Source organism: Pristiophorus japonicus, chromosome 5 (genome assembly GCF_044704955.1).
Source record: "Pristiophorus japonicus isolate sPriJap1 chromosome 5, sPriJap1.hap1, whole genome shotgun sequence".
NCBI classification, from domain to species: domain Eukaryota; kingdom Metazoa; phylum Chordata; class Chondrichthyes; family Pristiophoridae; genus Pristiophorus; species Pristiophorus japonicus.
In genome coordinates this window covers 243,982,760-244,005,542 of record NC_091981.1, presented here as the reverse complement: position 1 = coordinate 244,005,542, position 22,783 = coordinate 243,982,760, and the positions used below count along the sequence as shown (strand labels likewise).

At 46.1% G+C, this 22,783-nt stretch overlaps 1 protein-coding gene across 5 annotated transcripts in view; it reads left to right on the top strand.

The window, feature by feature from the left end:
- Positions 1-22,783, top strand: part of odad2 (outer dynein arm docking complex subunit 2) — a 671,461-nt gene that overhangs the window by 89,832 nt on the left and 558,846 nt on the right. For all 5 annotated transcript variants that reach the window (XM_070881478.1, XM_070881480.1, XM_070881476.1 and 2 more), the window contains exons 4-6: positions 13,901-14,099; positions 22,312-22,418; positions 22,570-22,706. In XM_070881478.1, coding sequence (XP_070737579.1) covers positions 13,901-14,099; positions 22,312-22,418; positions 22,570-22,706 — 443 coding nt within the window. The remainder of the gene's footprint in view (positions 1-13,900; positions 14,100-22,311; positions 22,419-22,569; positions 22,707-22,783) is intronic.

Sequence of the window (22,783 nt, the reverse complement as noted above, 5' to 3'; positions counted from 1 at the left end):
CGGAACTCTTTTCAAACCAATTTAGACATTGGAGAGATTGCTGCTTTTCATTTTCAACCAGAAAGGTAGGTGCAGGGTTATTTGTTGTAATAGTATTATTTTATATCTTAATCAATATCATTAAAACAGATTATCTGGTCATTATCTCATTGCTGTTTGTGGGAGCTTGTTGTGTGCAAATTGGATGCCACATTTCCTACATTACAGCAGTGACTACACTTCAAAAAGTATTTCATTGGCTGTAAAGCGCTCTGGGACATCTGGTGGTCGTGAAAGACATTATATAAATGCATGTCTTTTTTTCTTTTATTTGGTTGCACAACAATATGATAATTTGTTAGAATACGTATTTCACAAGATTATGTGATTCGTCCATGAACAAATTGCATTCAACTGACTGGAATTGCTAATTTAGAAGAATAAGTACAGACATAGGTGCAGATTAGGTTAGATAATGACTTCCTCTTGTAGGGCCTATTTTGTCCGAACCAGTGGAGTGGCATTGGGAAACATTTAGCTGACCAAAATGTTTGTCACATCATACATAGTTTATGTACTTTTGGTATTGTGAATGTAATTTGTTCAGGTTGTACAGCTGGTGAACATTATCTGTCCAAAAGCTGATTAATAAGTCTACGATGAGGCAAATTGCACATGGCCTATGAAGGGAATAAGCAAAATGTGTTGAATGGCCTTTTCTCCATTCCAAATGTAGTTTTTATTCCCATTTTCATCTCCACATTAAAGTGACCAATTGCCCTAATATTTTGGGGATTGCCCCAAATTAATGGCTGTATCACTGGCCCACGCTGACCTCTCTGTTGATGAGCTTACTCACCCAGCTACTGAGTAGGATCTGCAACAATGGTTGAACTTGGCTGACACCCTTTCTAGATTTAATGCATATAAATGAATCGAAACTTGACATGGTCGAATCATAGGGAAGTACTACTTAAATAACTGGGTCAAACAAACTACAATTGCATAGGCTACGTTAAAATATGACTTTATTCTCATTATCGATAAAACACAATAGGCTGGATTTTCGGCTTTGATATTTTTGGGGTGATAGAATCATAGAAATTTACAGCACAGAAGGAGGCCATTTCGGCCCATCGTTTCTGCGCCAGCCAGCCAAGAATTACCCAGCCTAATCCCACTTTCCAGCTCTTGGTCCGCAGCCCTGTAGGTTACAGCACTTTAAGTGCACATCCAAGTACTTTTTAAAATGTGGTGAGGATTTCTGCCTCTACCGCCCTTTCAGGCAGTGAGATCCAGAACCTCACCACCCTCTGGGTGAAGAAATTTCCCTCTAACCTCCTCTAAACCTCCCCCCAATTACTTTAAATCTATGCTCCCTGGTTGTTGACCCCTCTGCCAAGGGAATCAAGTCCTTCCTATCCACTCTATCCAGACCCCTCATAATTTTATACACCTCAATCAGGTCTTCTCTCACCCTCCTCTGAGGGCCAAAATTCTCCAGTCCAGGCAACATTCATAAATCGCCTCTGCACCCTTTCCAGTGCAATCACATCTTTCTGGTGACCAGAACTGCATGCAGTACTCCAGCTGCGGCCTAGCCAGTGTTTTATACAGTTTATGCATAACCTCCTTGCTCTTGTATTCCATGACTCGACTAATAAACGCAAGTATTCCATATGCCTTCTTAACCACCTTATCTACCTGGCCTGCTACCTTCAGGGATCTGTGGACCTGCACTCCAAGGTCCCTTTGTTCCTCTACACTTTTCAGTATCGTGCCATTTAATGTGTATTCCCTTGCCTTGTTAGCCCTCCCCAAATGCATTACCACACACTTCTCTGGATTGAATTCCATTTGCCACTGTTCTGCCCACCTGACCAGTACATTGATATCTCCCTGCAGCCCACAGCTTTCTTCATTATCAAACACGGCGGTGGCCATAATGGCGGCGGGACAGTAAAGTTTGCACCCGAGAGCAGTTGGCGCTCAGTAAGTTTGGGCAGCTGGGCCCTGAGTCAGGGGGCGCAGCGCTAAGGGAGGTGTTTTACATCTCTCTTGGGGATTTAGGATGGGAAACCCCTGAGCTAAAGAGTTGGCCCAGGAGTGCTCTGAGAGACGCTTGGGAGGAAAAAAAAAACCTAAGAAAAACCCATAAAACAGTCCCAAAACATTGCCACCACAACACAAATCGCAAAAAAAATGAAAAGAAAAAACAATACCTTAGGAGTCCATTACCCACGTCTCTGCTGTCGGCATCGTTGGATCACCCTGATTTCCCAGACGGTCAGTACGAAGCGCGCTTTGGGGCATATGGGTCGGGCTGAAGTTCAAACTCGCGCCGGTGGCTCATTGCACAATGGGCGAAACTCATCTGGGTAGTGCTGCTCAGTGCTACTGCTAAACCGGACCCGAAGATCACTGCAGGAGGCTGGAGATTTATTGCCGCCGCTCCAGGGCGAAAAATGGAGCAAAGAGGAGCCAAAAATCTGCCCCAATTTATCTTGCTATGCCCACTGTTTGTGGAAAGCTTGAAGGGAGCCTGTGGACACCAGGATCACCTGGGCGCACAAGAAGCTCCTGCACCCCCTCCCCCGCCCATCCCCCGCCACCCCTGTGCATCAGGTGACCAAGGATAAAATGCGTGGAAGAGAAGTGTATCCAGAATTTTAGGAGCGGCCCCCTTCAAAAGGTGAAATAGGGCTAGAGTTGGCCCGGGAGTGCTCTGAGAGACGCCTGGGGGGGGGGGGGGGGAACCCTAAGAAAAACATTCCCAAAACGTTGCCCATGCCACTACAACACAAGACTGATTATCCGCACCACAGAACACACATGGCATTAGTTTTTGAAAAGTGGCTCACGAATCTTTTCGAAGACACTACGCTAGGCAACACTCTATCCCAAGACCCAAGTGGTGCTGGGTTGGATTCCTGGATACTGGATTTCCACTGGGGATGTTTACCCTTGCTGATTTTCAAAAGGTCTCATTGTAAGGTGAGGGCGAGGACATGGAGTGTGTGCAGCAGCAAATAGTATAGTACATTGAGTTTTTTGGTCAGATAGCTGGGACTGATGATTGTAAGAATAAATACAGATACGGTAAGGACTTGGTTGGCTATTGACTTCCTTTTCTAGGTCATGGATATTAATCCAGCTGATGCCCTTGTCCCCATTAAAATTATTACTCTCTCTCACCCTGGCGGTACGGCTCCCATCTTGGCTCCCTTACGTCCAAGGGACGCAGACTTGAATGTTTATGGCAGTCAGCTGGTTTAGCCATTCATCGTCATACCTGGCTGGAATGCAAAGACAACCTCCGGCTTCTCCTCCCCTACAACCCATCTTCTTAAATCCTTTCCTGGCCCTTCCACTCATACTTCCAACATCAAGTGCGAGTAGCTCATGAACTTCTTTACCATTAAGATTGAGACCATCCGTTCAGCTGCCTCCTGCCCTAGTCCTGAACTGGCATCTTTCTCTTGTTTCTCTCCTATCTCCACTCATGCCCTCTCCGAGCTCATCTTGTCCATAAGACCTGCTCCTTCAACCCTATTTCCATCTAACTATTGACCACCCAACTTCCCTTACTGGCCCCCATGTTAGTTGATATTGTTAACGGTTCCCCATCTCCAGTACTGTCCCCTTCAGCTTGAAATTTGCCATCATCACCCCCTCTTCAAAAAAACATCATCTATCCCTCTGTCATTGCAAATTACTGCCCCATCTCCTTCATAGTCCTTGAGTGTGTCGTCAACTCTCAAATCCATGCCCATCTTTCTCGTAACTCCAGGTTTGAACCGCTCCAATCAGGTATCCGCCTCTGTCACAGCACTGAAATAATCTTAGTCAAGACACCATATAAATGCAAGTTGTTCTTGAAATTTCAGCTGATACAATACCATAAATAAATTAGGTTTGTGCTGGTAAAGATAATCTGTAGCAGTGTAACAATTTTATATTTCCCACGTCTACTTGGACTTTTGGCTGAAATATGATGCTATAGAAGGCATTTATATTGTAGGATATGTGATTGAGTAGATGTTCTGGGATTTTGTTCTATTTGCTTTTGGGGAGGTATCATAGAAGAATTTTCTTGAGACTAAATGGGATTGGTGTAAATTACACTCGGCCACTAGGCATTGACGACGAGATACAGCACCGCCTCCAGTGCGCCAGTGCTGCCTTCGGCTGCCTGAGGAAAAGAGTGTTTGAAGACCAGGCCCTGAAAACTGCCACCAAGCTCATGGTCTTACCCGTCCTCCTGTATGGCTCAGAAACCTGGACCATGTACAGTAGACACCTCAAGTCACACGAGAAATACCACCAACGATGTCTCCGCAAGATCCTACAAATCCCCTGGGAGGACAGACGCACCAATCGTTAGCGTCCTCATCCAGGCCAGTATCCCCAGCATTGAAGCACTGACCACACTTGAACAGCTTCATGGGGCAGGCCATATAATTCGCATGCCAGACACAAGACTCCCAAAGCAAGCGCTCTACTCTGAAGTCCTCCAGGGCAAATGAGCCAAAGGTGAGCAGCGGAAACGTTACAAGGACACCCTCAAAGCTTCCCTGATAAAGTGCAACATCCCCACTGACACCTGGAAGTCCCTGGCCAAAAACTGCCCTAAGTGGAAGAAGTGCATCCGGAAGGGCGCTGAACTCGAGTCTTGTTGTCGAGAGCATGCAGAAATCAAGCGCAGGTAGCGGAAAGAGCGTGCGGCAAACCAGTCCCACCCACCCCTTCCCTCAACGACTATTTATTTGTCCCATCTGTGACAGAGACTTTGGTTCTCGCATTGGACTGATATATTTAACTATATATATATATATAACTATAGTTATATATATCACTTTGCAATTTTTTTCCATTTAAATTATAATTTGCATTTCTATTATTTCTGCCAAAGTGGATAACCTCACATTTTCTCACATTGTACTCCATCTGCCAAATTTTTGCCCACTCATTTAACCTATCTATATCCCTTTGCAGAATCTCTGACCTCTTCACAACTTGCTTTCCCACCTATCTTTGTATCGTCAGCAGATTTGGCTACACTGCACTTGGTCCCTTCACCTAAGTCATTAATATAGATTGTAAGTAGTTGAGGCCCCAGCTCTGATCCATGTGGCACCCCACTAGTTACAGTTTGCCAACCTGAAAATGACCAATTTATCCCGACTTTGTTTTCTGTTAGTTAGCCAATCCTCTATCCATGCTAATATATTGCCTCCAATACCATGAGCTCTTATCTTGTGTAGTAACCTGTTAAGTATGGAAGAACTCCAAGACTGAGTACTGTGAGCTAAAACTGATGTGACCTTAGTCTCCTTAATGCAACTCCAAAGTGCCTAAACAGCATGGCAGACAACCTTTTGTACTCTCTTGCATGAGGTGTGCAAGTGACCCTTAGGCCTCCAACAGTTGCGCCCTCTGGTGGCAAGTCTTACACAGTTACAATGTTTACATACATAAGATCACTCCCCGCCGCCCCCCACCCCCCCCCCCCCCAAAAAAAGTCTTTGATACAAATTATTTACAAGTTGAGACGACCCGTGACCCTACACTCCCTGGTTGATCGTCTGAATTCAAACTCTGGCATGGGTGAGTTGGTCGGACTATTGCTGCACTGCGGAGCGGCTGGTCTGACAGGTCTGTTGGGAATGGTGGGTTCATCCTCTTGATTGACAGCGAGGTCGATTGCTGGTTGGGTGTGTGTTGGTGGGTCGATGATGGTGATGTCCTCTTCAGGTTGTTCCTGGTTGTCGGTGAACCGCAGTTTGGTCTGATCCAAATGCTTTCTGCACGTTTGTCCATTCAATAGTTTGACTATAAACACTCTACCCCTCCTTGGCTAAGACAATGCCAGCGACCCATCTCGGACCATGACCATAATTAAGGGCAAACACAGGGCTGTTAACATCAATGTCACGCGATACAGCAGCGCGATCGTGGTACATGTTTTGCTGGTGACGCCAGGTTTCCACATGTTCATTTAGATCTGGGTGGACTAGAGAGAGACTGGTTTTGAGTGCTCTCCATTAACAATTCAGCAGGGGGAACCCCAGTGAGCAAGTGGGGTCGCGTCCGGTAGCTGAGCAGAACCCGAGATAAGCGGGTCTGCAAAGAGCCTTCTGTCACGCGTTTCAAGCTCTGCCCGTTCTGCTTGACCATTGGATGCGGGCTTAAACAGGGCAGACCTGACATGCTTGATGCCATTGTGGGTCATAAACTCGTTGAATTCCGAGCTGGTGAAACACGGTCCATTGTCACTGATAAGGACGTTGGGCAAGCCATGGGTGGCAAACATAGCCTGGAGGCTTTCAATGGTGGCAGTGGATGTGCTGGATGACATGATTACGCATTCAATCCATTTAGAGTAAGTGTCCACTACAACGAAAAACATCTTTCCGAGAAAGGGGCCAGCAAAATCTACGTGGATCCTGGACCACAGTTTGGAGGGCCATGACCACAGACTCGATGGAGCCTCCTTTGGTGCATTTCTCAATTGTGAGCATGTGTTGCACTGGTGTATGCATGACTCTAAGTTCGAGTCAATGCCGGGCCACCAAACATGCGACCTGGCTATAGCCTTCATTATGACTGTGCCTGGGTGGGTATTGTGTAGGTCGCATATAAACGTTTCCCTGCCTCTTTTGGCAAAACCACACGATTACCCCATAAGAGACAATCCGACTGGATGGACATTTCATCTTTGCGTCGGTGAAACGGCTTAATTTCATCTTGCATTTCCCCGGGAACGGCCGACCAGCTCTCATTGAGGATGCAACTTTTTACAAGTGATCGCACAGGATCCTGGCTGGTCCAGGTCCTGATCTGGCGAGCAGTGACTGGTGACCCCTCTCTCTCAAAAGCACCCATGACCAGAAGCGAGTCTGCAGGCTGCGCCATTTCCACCCCGGTAGTGGGCAATGGTAGCCGACTGAGGCGATCAGCACAGTTCTCCGTGCCTGGTCTGTGGCGGATAACATAGTCATATGCGGATAATGTTAGTGCCCATATTTGGATGCGGGACGAAGCATTGGTGTTTATACCTTTGCTTTCTGAAAACAGTTAAATGAGCAGTTTGTGGTCGGTTTCAAGCTCAAACCGAAGTCCAAATAGGTATTGGTGCATTTTCTTAACCCCATATACACATGCTAATGCCTCTTTCTCGACCATACTGTAGGCTCTTTCAGCCTTGACAGACTTCTAGACGCGTATGCAACCGGTTGAAGTTTGCCCAATATATTGGTTTGCTGTAACACACAGCTGACTCCGTACGAAGATGCATCACAAGCTAGCACTAATCGTTTATACGGGTCATACAGTACAAGTAACTTAGTACAACAAAGAACGTTTCTGGCCTTCTCAAGGGCTGTCTCTTGATTTACCCCAAACCCAGTCATCACCCTTACGTAGCAATATGTGCAATGGTTCCAGCAAAGTGCGTAACCCGGGTAGAAAGTTACCAAAATAATTGAAGAGTCCCAGGAACGAACGCAGCTCCGTAACATTCTGTGGACCTGGTGCATTCTTGATGGCCTCTGTCTTTGAGTCCGTGGGTCTGATGCCGTCTGCCGCAATCTTTCTCCCCAAAAATTCAACCTCTGGCACCAGGAAAACACACTTGGAGCATTTCAGCCTGAGTCCCATTCTGTCTCGTCGACTTAGAACCTCTTCCAGGTTGTGCATGTTTGGTGGTGTCACGACCGGTGATCACGTTGTCATCTTGAAACGCAACGGTGCGCGGAACCGATTTCAGCAGACTCTCCATGTTCCTCTGGAAGATGGCAGCAGCCGAGTGAATCCCAAAAGGGCACCTGTGGTATATAAACAGTCCTTTGTGCGTGTTGATGCACATCAGTCTTTTCGAAGATTCAACCAGCTCCTGTGTCATGCAGGCAGAGGTTAGGTCCAACTTGGTGAACGACTTCCCCCCCCACCCCCCGCTAAGATTGTGAACAGGTCATCCGCCTTGGGTAGTGGGTACTGGTCTTGTAACGAGACTCGGTTGATCGTTACCTTGTAGTCTCCGTGGATTTTGACCGTGCCATCGCTTTTCAACACCTGAACCACTCGTTGAACTCAACTGGCGATATGATTCCCTCTCGTTGAAGTCTGTCTAGTTCGATCTCTACTTTCTCCCTCATCATATATGGAACCGCTCGAGCCTTGTGATGAACGGGCCTTGCATCGGGGACTAGATGGATCTGCCCCTTGGTGCCTGTGAAGTTGCCGATGCCTGGTTCAAATAGCGACGGAAACTTGCTCAGCACTTGAGTGCACGAGGCATCATCCACTGAGGATAGTGCTTTGATGTTATCCCAGTTCCATTGAATCTTTCCCAGCCAGCTTCTGCCAAATAGTGTTGGGCCATCACCTGGTACAATCCACAGTGATAAATCATGCACAGCTCCACCGTACGATACCTTAACTGTCGCACTACCAATGATTGGTATGAGCTCTTTGGTGTAGGTGCGCAGTTTTGTCAGAATCGGGCTCAGTTTGGGCCTTTGTGCCTTGTTGCCCCACAGTTTCTCAAAAGCCTTCTGGCTCATAATTGACTGACTTGCCCCTGTGTCCAACTCCATTGATACCAGAATACCGTTCAATTTGACTTTCAGCATGATAGGAGGGCTCTTGGTGGTGAAGGTGTGTACCCCATACACTTCTTCCTCGGGTTGAGTTGCCTCTCTTGTTTGTTCTGCGTGATCCGCGCCGGATCGATCATCCTCTGCCGACTCTGCCACGTGGTGAGTCGCAGTACTCTTGCACATTAGCTGGAGGTGCCTCATTGTTTCGCAGCCTTTGCACACGTAGTGCTTGAATCGACATTGATGGTCTCGATGATTACCCCTGCAACGCTAACATGGTGCTAATGGATTTGCATTCATGCCCAATGGCAGACTCTGAGTCATGTTCAGTCTTGCAGCTGCAGACGTGTAGGCCCTGCCATATGCATTTCTGAATGCTAGCGATGTTATTTTATGCACAGTACTTGCCGGTGAGCTTCGATGCTGGGAAGATATCTGTCTGGTATTATCGCTCGTGGATATGAATGCCTGGGCTATCGTGATGGCCTTGCTCAAGTCTAGGGATTCGACGGACAGCAGCTTGCGAAGAATGACCTCGTGGCCGATGCCAAGCACACAAAAGTCTGCAGCATTTTTCTCAAAAATCCAGCAAATTTGCAAGTTCCCGCAAGGCGTTTCAGGTCGGTGACATAACTCGCCACGTCCTGGCCCTCAGAGCGGTGGTGCGTGTAGAAGCGATACCTGGCCATTAAGACGCTCTCCTTCGGCTTAAGATGGTTCCGAACCAGCGTACACAACTCTGTATATGTCTTCTCCTCTGGTTTCTCCGGTGCTAGCAGATTCTTGATGAGGCCGTATATTGTGGACCCACATATGGTGAGGAGAATCGCCCTACGCTTGATTGCTTTATCGTCCACATCCAGCTCATTGGCCACGAAGTACTGGTCGAGACGCTCAACGAAGGCTTCCCAATCATCACCCTCTACAAATCTCTCTTAAAATACCAACGGCAGCCATGATGGCATGAAAGTTTGTAATCTTGTTAAGTATGGAAGAACTCCAAAAGACTAAGTACTGTGAGCTAAAACTGATGTGACCTTAATCTCTTTTAATACAACTCCAGAGTGCCTAAGCAGCATGGCAGACAACCTTTTATACTCCCTTGCACGAGGTGTGCAGGTGACCCTTGGGCCTCCAATAGTTGCGTCCTCTGGTGGCAAGTCTTACACAGTTACAATGTTTACATGCATAACAAACCTTTTATGTGGCACTTTATCGAATGTCTTTTAGAAATCCAAATTACAGTACATTTACTGGTTTCCCTTTATCTACCCTGCTTGTTACATTCTCAAAGAACTTCAATAAATTTGTCAAACACGATTCCCCTTTCGTAAAACCACGTTGACTCTGCTTGATTGTATTATGATTTTCTAAATATCCTGCTACTACTTGCTTAATAATGGATTCCAGCATTTTCCCAATGACAGATGTTGGGCTAACTGGTCTATAGTTTCCGGCTTTCTGCAGCCAATGAGTAGCACAGGTCATGTTGGCTGCATGCCTGACTCATTATAATGAAGTCCCAGCATGAGTTGAACGTGCTGCCTGGGACCTTGTGAACAGGCACGTGCAATATTTTGTGCAAAATCAAATTTCTGGGCCCAAGTATCAGTTTAAAAAATGTATTTGTTTGCTGCAACGTTTCATTCACCACAAATTCACAATGGCTGTTATTGGAAGTGTTGCATTCTTTAGATCTGCTATTCCTTTGTTCATTTTGTAAGATTATTTGTAATAGAAAAACATTTGAGTGGTGGCAGCATTTTAAAAAAAAATTACAACTGTGGGTGGTGCAGTGAGTTTAACGTTACATGACTTAACAGTACTTTGCCTGAAGGTACACGACAAGGTCACACAAAGCAAAAATTGGAAACCCACATTTGTTATCATACAGGCTTTGAAAAAAAATGAAACATGCCGCAGCCAAATTTGGGTAAACACCTTGGAGAAATAAAATGCTGAATGTTAAAACAAAATGGCAAAATTAAAGTGAAGGTGAATCATAGGAATGAGCACCAAGGATGCAAACATATGAACAATTAAAATGCATCACTTGTCACATGAATTGCCTTTTTGATCTGCCCCTCCTTCCCCACTAAGGCAGATATCAGATGCAGGAACCATACCAACCTCCAATGAGGCTCTGAATTTTTCTCCCCCTCTCTTTCGCATTTTCTTTCACACTCTTAATCCCTCTCGCCCTCTCCCTCTTGCACTCTTAACCTTCCCAATGAAACAAACTATTTAAAAATTTTTTTAGAAATTGTGTATTTTCTTCATTGAAGCATCTGGGTGCTTGCAGCAGTGTCCAGGAGATTAATCCTTAATTCTTGTAGTCTCCAGGGCAAACCTGAAGGGTTGGCAACCAGTGTTCCCTCTAAGCTGCGCAGAAAGGTCCTATGCAGGTCGCTCATGGGCTTTTACATATTAGATTCCAAACGTGCAGAAATTTAAAGTGACTGCACATTAAAAGAAACAGGCATTACAGAACAAAGCGCAGCTTACAGGGAGCATTGTTGGCAACCCTATTTAGGTGTCCCATTACAGACACATGAAGCACAATGGCAATGCCTCTCTGCTGCCCCGCCCACCTCACCCCCACACCCTGGCCGATTGTTTGCTGCTCAAAAAGGACAAGGCACTTCAGGAACAGAATGGAGCTATTCTGCTATGAGCCTTATGTATGCTGAGTGCTCCCAATTTCCTGAGATAAACAAAGCCCCTGCAAAACTTTAAAGACAGATTTCAGTACAGGTAAGATATAGACAAGTGTAGCCTATTTTCCAATCTTTCTCGCTGCAATGCTTCATCTAACCTCCAACAAGCTCCCTGCCGAAGTGGAGCTAATCCACAGGACGAACGGAAAATTGTTCAACCTCCGTCGCCTCCAGTCGAGTACCGAGGTTGTCCCAACCTCTGTCATTGAATTACAGTATGCAGACGACACTTGCGTTTGCGTATACTCAGAGGCCGAACTTCAAACCACCGCTGACATCTTCACTGAAACGTATGAGAGTCTAGGCTATACATTAAACATCTGGAAGACAAAGGTTCTCTATCAACCTGATCCTGCCTCACAGTACAGCCTCCTGATCATCACGATCCATGACAAGACCTTGGGTAGTGTGGGCCACTTTCCATACCTTGGGAGCTTCCTGTCAACGAGGACAGATATCGATGACGAAACGCAACACTGCTTTCAGTGTGCCAGTGCAGCCTTCAGTCACCTGAGGAAAAGTGTTTTGAAGACTAAGATCTCAAACCTGGCCCCAAGCTCATGGTCTACAAAGCAGTAATGACTCTCGCCCTCCTTTATGCTTCAGAGACGTGGACAACGTACAGTAGGCACCTCAAAGCACTGGAGAAGTACCACCAACGCTGCCTCTGCAAAACCCTACAAATCCATTGGCAGTATAGGCGTACCAACGTCAGTGTTCTCTCTCTCAGGCCAACATCCCCAGCATCAAAGCATTGACCACGCTCAATCAGCTCCAATAGGCATGCCTGATACAAGACTCCCAAAACAGGCACTCTGATCTCCGTCACGGCCAGCGAGCCCCAAGAGGGCAGAGAAAATGCTTCAAGGACATCCTCAAAGCCTCCTTGGAAAAAAATGTAACATCCCCACCAACTCTTGGGAATCCCTGGCTCATGACCGGTCAAATTGGAGAATAAGCATTCAGGAAGGCGGCGAGCACCTCGAGTCTCTTCGTCGTGAGCACGCGGAAGTCAAGTACAAACAGCAGCAGAAGCGCACAACAAACCAAGCACCCCACCCACCCCTTCAACCACCACCTGCCCCACCTGTGACAGAGTCTGTAGATCCAGCAGTGGACTCATCAGCCACTGTCGAACTCATGTTAATGTGGAAACAAGTCATCCCCAACTCTGAGGGATTGCCGAAGAAAAAGTCGACTTTCCAAACTACCCATGACTAACATCACAGAAGATCTAATAGCAGTTTTAATAATTGGTGTGTTCTCAGTCCTTGCCCTTTATTCCCAATGTTATTTTCTCTTTTCCCCTAAAGTCTCCGGGGTTGAAATTACCCCCCCCCCCCGACTAAGAGTAGCACGCTCACTGTTTGTGGGACGGATATTCAGGTCTTGGTATTTTTTTTGGGTTGGGGTGGATGTCGGGTCGTCAACGGGGCAGAAGTGCCGTTGGATTGGGTTAGCCGTCACTCAGTCATCAGCGCCTCGCTGATACATCACAACATCGCTCCCCTTCATTTAAAGGGGAGGACTGCTGTGAACTCTGGACTGAGTTTAGTTTGGCCCACTGCGCCACCAGGGAGAGGGGATGCTGGCTGCCTGTTGGGGCCCTGGCCAAACCCATGGCCACCATTGTTGGGCCGACCTCGGAGTCGGCCAACAAATAAAATAAAATGGCGTCCGTTTAAGGGCGAACGCGCCGCCGAGGCGCACACAGCTTCCCGCAGGTGAAACCTGTCAGTGGCACCGACTGACAGCTGCTCCGCTTTCGCAGGGTAATTTCCCACGTGAGGTAGAATGGGGTCACCGCCAGTTGGAAGGGGGTCGTCGCGTGCCTGACGGAGCGGCAGCATGGGTGGCGTGGAAACCCATTCCTGCCGCTCCCGGTCTGGGGGCAATTTCGCATGGTCACTGGCAGCTCTCTTGTACCTTATATCTTACCCTAGAGGCTTTTCTTCAAGCCTGAACAGTGAGTATAAGCAGTGAGTACTGGTAATCTATTCAACAGTAGAGGGCTTCACAGCTGAACCCTCTCCTGTTGCCATTCACACATACGTACTTTGCAGCAGGGATTGCTGGGTAATTATTAGCAGCATAAACTCTGCCTGATTGTAGCATTCCATCATCTCTTGTGTTGAGATCAGCCAACAGTTCATAACAATGATTACATTTGAGGCTTTCTGGTTTGCATGACTTAGTATCCCATTGGGTATTACATTTACCCACTAAGTCATCAGAGATGCCATAGGCCCTAGTTCTGAATCAGTTGGCATTTAATATGGCCAATCAAATATGTTACAATATTGCAGCGTATGTGTGAATGGCAATAGTAGAAGATTTATCTGTGAAGGCCTCTACTGTTGTATGTGTGTTTGGGAATGCAAACCTGCTCAACTTGTATGGTATCAATCCAGGAAATAAATATAAAAATGCATAAAGATGCTTTTTAGAATGTATCAGGTGAAAATATGTGTGAAGATCAACAAAAAGCAAAGTGGTATTGGGATGGACACCAGGCAAGTAAACACATTTTACTCATCACAGTGTTAATAATATTTGTATTCATGCAATTAAGTTTTTCTTTAACCGTGCATTTTTACACTTTAGCAAACAGAGACCCAATAGCGAAGATACTAGGCCCAAGCTTTGCTACAGTGGAAGGAGAGGACAAATCTATGCTGCGTTTACTGGAAAAAGTGAAGAAAGGTGATGAAGTATCTCAAGCTGAAGTTCAAATGAAGTTGTTTCTGCTTCTCCAGCAGCTAGATATGCAGCTTCTAAATACTTCTTTACAGAAAATTTCGCAGTAAGTATTGCACAATATTTTCCATGTGCTCGCCGATGTTGGTCTTAACTCTGCATGTTGTTCTGTCCATGGCTGGAGGGAGGGTTCTGAGCCATATTTCCATTGCAGTCAATGTCCTTCTGTCCATTGTTCATTCACTTTGTTTCTGTAACAATCTGTCAATCTCACTGTATCTGTTAACTGTATATGGTCCACGTCTCTGAGCCATACAGGAGGGCAGGTATCACTGCAGCCTTGTAGACCATGAGTTTGGTGCCAGATTTGAGGGCCTGATCTTCGAAAGCTCTCTTCCTCAGGCGGCTGAAGGCTGCGCTGGCGCACTAGAGGCGGTGTTGAACCTCGTTGTTGATGTCTGCCCTTGCTGATAATAAGCTCCCAAGGTATGGAAAGTGGTCCACGTTTTCCAGGGCCGCACCACGGATCTTGATGACTGGGGGGCAGTGTTGTGTGGCGAGGTCAGGTTGGTAGAGGACCTTTGTCTTATGGATGTTTAGTGTAAGGCCCATGCATTCGTACGCCTCAGTGAAGATGTTGACTATGACTTGGAGTTCAGTCTCTGAATATGCTCAGACGCAAGCTTCATCCGCATACTGTAGCTCAACGACAGAGGATGGGACCATTTTGGATCTGGCCTGGAGATGACGAAGGTTGAACAGCTTCCCACTGGTTCTATAGTTTAGTTCCACTCCAGCGGGGAGCTTGTTGAGTGTGAGGTGAAGCATTGCAGCTAGGAAGATTGAGAAGAGGGTTGGCGCAATGACTCAGCCCTGCTTGAACCCGGTCCGGACCTCAAATCACTGGAGAAATACCACCAACAATGTCTCCGCAAGATCTTGCAAATCCCTTGGGAGGACAGATGCACCAACGTCAGTGTTCTCGATCAGGCCAACATCCCTAGCATGGAAGCACTGGCCACACTCAACCAGCTCCGTTGGGCAGGCCACATTGTTCGCATGCCTGACACAAGCCTCCCAAAGCAAGCGCTCTACTCAGAACTCCTACACGGCAGGCGAGCCCCAGGTGGGCAGAGGAAACTTTTCAAGGACACCCTCAAAGCCTCCTTGATAAAATGCAACATCCCCACCGACACCTGGGAGTCCCTCACCAAAGACCGTCCTAAGTGGAGGAAGATCATCCGGGAGGGCACTGAGCACCTCGAGTCTCATCGCCCAGAGCATGCAGAAAGTAAGCGCAGGCAGCGGAAGGAGTGTGCGGCAAACCAGGCTCCCCACCCAACCTTTCCTTCAACGAAACATAGAAACATAGAAAATAGGTGCAGGGGTAGACCATTCAGCCCTTCGAGCCTGCACCACCATTCAATATGATCTTGGCTGATCATTTTTGCAACTTTAGTACCCCATTCCTGCTTTCTCTCCATACCCCTTGATCCCTTTAGCCGTAAGGGACACATCTAACTCCCTTTTGAATATATCTAATGAACTGGCCTCAACAACTTTCTGTGGTAGAGAATTCCACAGGTTCACAATTCTCTGCGTGAAGAAGTTTCTCCTCATCTCAGTCCTGAATGGCTTACCCCTTACCTTTAGAATGTGACCCCTACTTCTGGACTTCCCCAACATCGGGAACATTCTTCCTGCATCTAACCTGTCCAATCCCATCAATTTTATATGTTTCTAAGAGATCCCCTCTCATTCTTCTAAATTCCAGTGAATTTAAGCCTAGTCGATCCAGTCTTTCTTCATAAGTCAGTCCTGCCATCCCGGGAATCAGTCTGGTGAATCTTCGTTGCACTCCCTCAATAGCAAGAATGCCCTTCCTCAGATGAGGAGACGAAAATTGTACACAATATTCAAGGTGTGGCCTCACCAAGGCCTTGTACAACTGCAGTAAGACCTCCCTGCTCCTATACTTAAATCCTCTCGCTATGAAGGCCAACATGCCATTTGTCTTCTTCACCGCCTGCTGTACCTGCATGCCAACTTTCAATGACTGATGTACCATGACACCCAGGTCTCGTTGCACCTCCCCTATTCCTAATCTGTCACCATTCAGATAATATTCTGCCTTCCTGTTTTTGCCACCAAAGTGGATAACCTCACATTTATCTACATTATACTGCATCTGCCATGCATTTGCCCATTCACCTAACCTGTCCAAGTCACTCTGTAGCCTTTTAGCATCCTCCTCACAGCTCACACTGCCACCCAGCTTAGTGTCATCTGCAAACTTGGAGATATTGCATTCAATTCCTTCGTCTAAATCATTATTGCATATTATAAATAGCGGGGGTCCCAGCACTGAACCTTGTGGTACCCCACTAGTCACTGCCTGCCATTCTGAAAAGGACCCGTTTATTCCTACGCTTTGCTTCCTGTCTGCCAACCAGTTCTCTATCCATGTGAATACATTACCCCCAATACCATGTGCTTTAATTTTCCACACTATTCTCTTGTGTGGGACTTTGTCAAAAAGCCTTTTGACAGTCCAAATACACCACATCCACTGGTTCTCCCTTGTCCACTCTACTAGTTACATCCTCAAAAAAATCGAGAATATTTGTCAAGCATGATTTCCCTTTCATAAATCCATGCTGACTTGGACCGATTCTGTCACTGTTTTCCAAATGCGCTGCTATTACATCTTTAATAATTGATTCCAACATTTGCCCCACTACCGATGTCAGGCTAACCAGTCTATAATTCCCTGCTTTCTCTCTCCCTCTTTAAAAAGTGGGGTTACATTAGCTACCCTCCAATCCATAGGAACTGATCCAAAGTCTATAGAATGTTGGAAAATGACGACCAATGCATCCACTATCTCTAGGGCCACTATTTCTAGGGCCACAACGACTGTCAGTCCCACCTGTAACAGAGTCTGTAATTCCCGTATTGGACTGTTCAGTCACCTAAGAACTCACTTTCAGAGTGGAAGCAAGTCTTCCTCGATTTCAAGGGACTGCTTATGATGATGATGATGATCTGTTAACTCTGAGCCCCAGCTGAGCTGCCTCACTTTAGACAAAGATTGTGAATAGTGAGAAATGTGACTGAAATGTGAAAGCAAATACTACAATCTGGATCATCAAGCTATTCTTAAGTAAGCGTTTGATACTGTTTTCAGTGTGACTTTAAAATTCTCGTTGCTATGTGTGCTTATAATTGACACTGTTACTAGGTGAAATATTATGCTAGCTTCTTGTCCTAGCAAAGTCACTGCTTTCGAAATTAGGCACAGGCATTGGTGTCCATTTTAGGCTAGCAAGCTAATTGGCTCTTTTCATTGTGCCTAATAAAGGAGAAGGTGACATTTCTATTTTTAGAAAAATAACTGTTTTGTACCTATCCTTATTTTCAGTAGTGCTTTGTATGGGCTCAATTTTGCCCAAGCCTGTTTTTTGGGGTATTGCCAGAGTTACGCCTGTTCTTCTCGGCCAGATATGCGCCAAAAATATTTGTCCCAAGTTCCCCCGTTGTATTTTTCAAATTTGGCACGGTGCAGCCTGTCCAGTCGTCTCGGGGTGGAGCCTGCTGTCTGCACCGAAAAACGATGTTGCACCATCTGCACTTGCGCGAAAAAAAAAGGAAAGTTTTGACGTGATCTCAATGGGGAGGCATGCGCAGTACAGCTCTGGTTCTGCAATCGGCCATTTTTAAAAAACCAGTTGTGTGTGTGTGAGAACGTTGAGTGCTGTGTGAGAACATTGGAAAAATCGGAGCTGCAATAAAAGATTTAACGTGGTGCAAGGACCAAGAATTTCTTGCAGGATGAAGTGGAGGCACTAGTTACTGTGATTGAGGCCAGATGGCAGGAGCTGGACACCAGCAGAGATCACATAAAAATTGCACCTAAAGAAATGAGAAAATGCTGGTGCCAATTTCAGAAGATTACTGTGCAATGGTGACCACCACAAAGATCTGGAGGCCAGTGTAAAAAGAAGTAGCAGCAACTTGGTCAAGTAGTTAGTGTAAGTAATATTTTTATTTATTCAATGGAATTGCAATTGTAAATGTGACCAGCTGTATATATCCCACCCAGCAGAAAGACACCCTCTCTTAAAAAGTTGCATTTTCATCTTTGCAGAGGAAAATGGCACATAACAAAAGGGAAAGAACTCGAACTGGAGGAGGCCTGGCAATTCTGTAGCCACTGACACCCTTGGAAGAGAGGGTCGCTGCTTTGCTGGGCCCTGCCTGGAGAAAAACAACCACTATATCACAAGCTGGGCCCACATTCGAGGGAGAGGGTAAATCTTGCAAATTCCACAGTCTGGTTTTGGTAAATGTTAAGTACGGCGCTGGCTAGCCGTGCTTTGGTTCCTGGGGATGTCTCCGTCAGCTACGCTTCGGTTGATGCAATGTACTATCATTCATCGTGGTCCTTCAAAGCAAATGTTGCCTGCGCTGCGTGAGCCTACTCATGCTACCCACCCTATCCCCTCCTCTGCTGCTAACCATTTGTTTGTGTTCTGTTATATTTTGCAGAACTTGAGGCCAACCCTGACAATGCAGAAGAAGATTCAGATGAGGATGAGCCTGAAGAGGAGAACATCTTCCAATCCCACTTTCCAGATCAAGAGCATGGGGGTGAGGGGGATGGGATGGATGAAGCCCCCACTGTTGTACTCACTTTTGAGGAGGTGCAGGTGCCACCCATTGAGGTGCCAGCCCCCTCCATGACTAGTGATTTGAATGTTGGTGGGACATTCCATGGTTTCCGACCTTCCGAGGCTGCAAATCCCAGTGATGTGGTGCAGCGAGGCACAACCAGGGTGAGGAGGGGAAGGAGTTCTACAGCCCTCTCCTGAGGTGCAGGATCTAACCGATGTGGTTCAGATGATGGCAATGAGGTGCGGAGAGCATTGACCTTACGCGATCACTCCTGGACACCATCAGTGGGTGTGAGTGATGAGGTAGCGGGACTGGCAGGTGAAGTAACAGCAATCTCACGAGAAATGGGAACGATGAGAGAGGGAATATCTCCGTCAGCTAAAAGCATGTCAGTGACCATGAGGGGAGGGAATATCATAGGTAGCTGATGCGCTGTCAGTGAACATCAGGGTGGGAATGTCAGAGATGGTGCAAACACTATCGGTGAACATGAGGGAGGGAATGTCATGGATAGTGCAAAGACTATCAATGAACATGAGGGAGGGAATGTTGCAGGTCGTTGAGACACAGTCAGAGCGAATTAGGGACGGCATGTTGGAGTTAGCTGCTGCAAAAAAGGAACACACCCTGACCCCACGCCCATTGACAGAATCAACTGCCACTCTCACTCCAATCCCCACACCAGCTCTGAAGAGTCCCAAGCCGAGCCCTCCACATTGCCGCCTGGATCCTCCACATTGCTGCCTGCCCCCCCCACCACCCCCCCCTTTCAACTGGTGCACACTTCCCAAGATCTTAAAGAGTAAGCTTGATACCAACCCCAGAAACACTGCGCCACCGCCTGTGGGCAGGGGTGGTGGAGTCACCAAGAAGAAGTGTGGCGTGTGGTCTTAGAATAAGGTGGAGGAGAAATGGGTGCAGCCTTTCTTTGCTGCTGCTGTTGTTGTTATTGTTACTGTTGTAACTGTTCTCAAATTAAAAGCTTTTGTAAGTTATGTAAATTTACAAGTTTAAAAGTTAATAAGTGATTTTAAAGTTTGTAAGTGATCGTTAATAATTTTATTTAAGTTAAGTACAAAGAACTGTAGATTAAACTTTTGAATAAAATATATTTTACATTAAAACTGAATCATTTCCATTATTTGTTTGATTATTATCACAACTTTTGAAGTAAACAAGAATCATTTCCATCATTTGGTTTATTAACACAACAAAACATCACAGAATGGGTCCAAACAGTAAACATGGTCCATGTGGAATAGTTGTCGCTGAGCCTGCAGGCAGTAAAGTGTTCACAGATGAGCTGCTGGCGTAAGGTTCGAGCAATCGTTAAAGGGGCACGATAGCCCGCCGTTGTGCTCCGGGTTCAGGTACTTGCATGGCTTCCTCATCCTCATCCTCCTGCTCTTTATCTGCATCTTCCTCATCATTATCATCAGCCACACTCACTGCAGGTGGGTCTTCTACTACCAGCTGCTACCGCCTCATGATGGCTAAGTTATGCAGCACACAACAGTGAACTGACCGACAATCCCAGGGATATAGCAAGTAACCTCCGGAATGGTCCAGGCATTGGAAACGCTGTTTGAAGATGCCAATGGTCCTCTCTATGATGCTGTGTGTCGCAATGTGCAACATATTGTATTCCCGGTCAACTTCCATCCGGGTTACGCATAGGGGCATCATGAGCCAAGTGGTGAGGCCGTACCCTTTGTCTCCCAGTAGTCAGCTCTGCCTTTCTGACTGCTGCTGAAACATGGTAGGTACTCCCAAGGTATCTTGCATCGACTGACATGATGCCATGCATGTCGTCACACATGAGCTGTACATTAATGGAGTGGAAGCCTTTTCTGTTCCTGTACATCTTGGAATCCTCCAAAGGTGCTCGCAAGGCGATGTGGGTACAATCAAAGCAGTCCTGTACCTTTGGAAAACCAGCAATCTGGAGAAGCCCACAGCCCTATTACGCATTGCTTGGGCGGTCATGGGGAATTTTATGTAGTCATTCCTCCGGGCTGTCACTTGCCGAATGCAGACATGTGTTGCGTGTTGAGAAATGGCACACACATCCCTAGTTGTAGCTTGAAATGATCCGGAGGCATAGAATGAAAATACAGCTGTAACCTTCACTTCAACTGACAAAGCAGTCCTCCTGATGCTTCTAGGTTGCAGGTCTGCTTTCACCAACTCACAGATCTCAGTTACAACTTCTTTGCAGAACCGCAGCCTTCTGACACTGTCTGCATCACTTAGGTGCAGGTACGAACGTCTGTCTCGATATACCAGAGGTGGATAAGGCCTCCTGCCTAGCACGCTACGGGCTCTGAGGTTCCTCATGCAACGACATTGAATAATTTGCCTTCTCCGTTGCGCCATTGTCAGTATTGCCCCCATGGCTAAATTTTACCTTTGCAAGAAGATCAAAGCAGCAAGAAAACAGGCAGGACAGGGTCTTTGCTGTCTCTCCCCAAGGTCTGTATGGACCACACCCAGGTCTCAGCTGTCTTGTGACTTCTCTGCCCCCCTCCGTCCCCCCCTCCGTCCCCCACCCCCCCCCCCCCCCGGCTTCCAGGCTTATAGCAGCCTTGTGCTTTCTCATCCCCCAGGCTCATTTACTGCCTATTGCAGTCTTCCACTCGCCACCTCTTTTCTCCTCCCCCCGGGCTAGTTTTGCAGCCGTGCCCCGAGCCGCTGTGTCCGGCCGACGCTGCGACCCTCCAGGCCTGTTTGAAGACGTTCGGTGTAGGCGCGTGAGTTTAAAAAAAAAATGAAAACTTCAGAATTCCATCAAACTTCCATGTTCTCCATTGAAAGGTAAAACCATTTCATCTTATAGATATTTATAGTGTTCTTGACTCCCTCCAAATACTTCGATGAAAAACAATGGCGTCTTTCCGTGCCGATTGCTCAATGTGCACTGCTATCTGTTATCTCACCAGAAGGCTTTTCGGGAGTGGCCAGATATGTCGACCTAGCAGAAATTTTTGGGGGCAAACTGTAAAAAATGATCAAAACTGGTGCATACAGTCAAAAAAACGAACTTAAAAAATTCGTAACAAACTCAGTTATGCCGGCGCAGATTCCTGGGGGAAACTTTGATTTTAAATACTTACGCCAAAAAAAAGGTACGCGCCAAAAAAACGGTGCAAATTACCCCAGAAAATTGAGTCCTATGATGGGACAGGAAATTGGTCTGCTGTGATATCTTCACTTGATGTATAAAATCTGCCAAAGTTTTAAACTTTTGTACGAAATCACTTCATATTAGTTGTAAGCCTGTTATAATATCAGGAATTTAAATAAATTTCTGCCTTTTTAATTATTGAAATTGCTCTCTTATTGTTTTCGGAGCCAAAGTTTATGATTTTGGAATGGACAGTCTGCATATTCAAATTCTGGCATAGCTTGTGAGGTCCTGGCACCAATCTGCTTTACAGACCTCGCAAATATCTGGCTTGCCCAACATATTAAGAGTATTTTTTCCAGATGTAACAGTAATACATTTTTCAAGTTAAATGTTCGTTGCTGATTTAATACGCAGAAAATAAAAGCTGGAACTAACTGAATAAAGGAAATGGTTGAATAGAACAGAAGGTGATTTAATTATATTTTTATGCTTTGCTTTCTCTTTCACCTTTTATAAGAGAAGTGCGGCTGAACCCTCAAGCTATAAAGAATGATATGCAATTGCTCCAGTCTTTCTCTGGTGAAGGAGATAGGACCGTTCTAAAATCTATCAACTACACATCAGGTATTTACATGGAGAGTTGTATCAATTAGGAATTATCTCACAAAGGTTATGTACTGAGCAATTAAAAACTGAGCACTGTGCTTAATCCAAGGAGATCATAGTATAATTTTAACATAATAGTTACTTCTTGTTTGATTTTGTTTTCTTATAGAATATGAATTTTCTAATGGATGCAGAGCCCCACCATGGAGACAAGTACATGGAGATATTTGCTACCTGATTATTGAAACTCATGACACTGATACCTTGTATGTCACCTGTAGCACAGCTGGGGTTTTCCTAAATGGGGTAAGTAACTAAGTTGAAATAAAAAATAGTTTTGTTACTTCATTTCATTTCTAACACAATTTAATGTATAATGATAG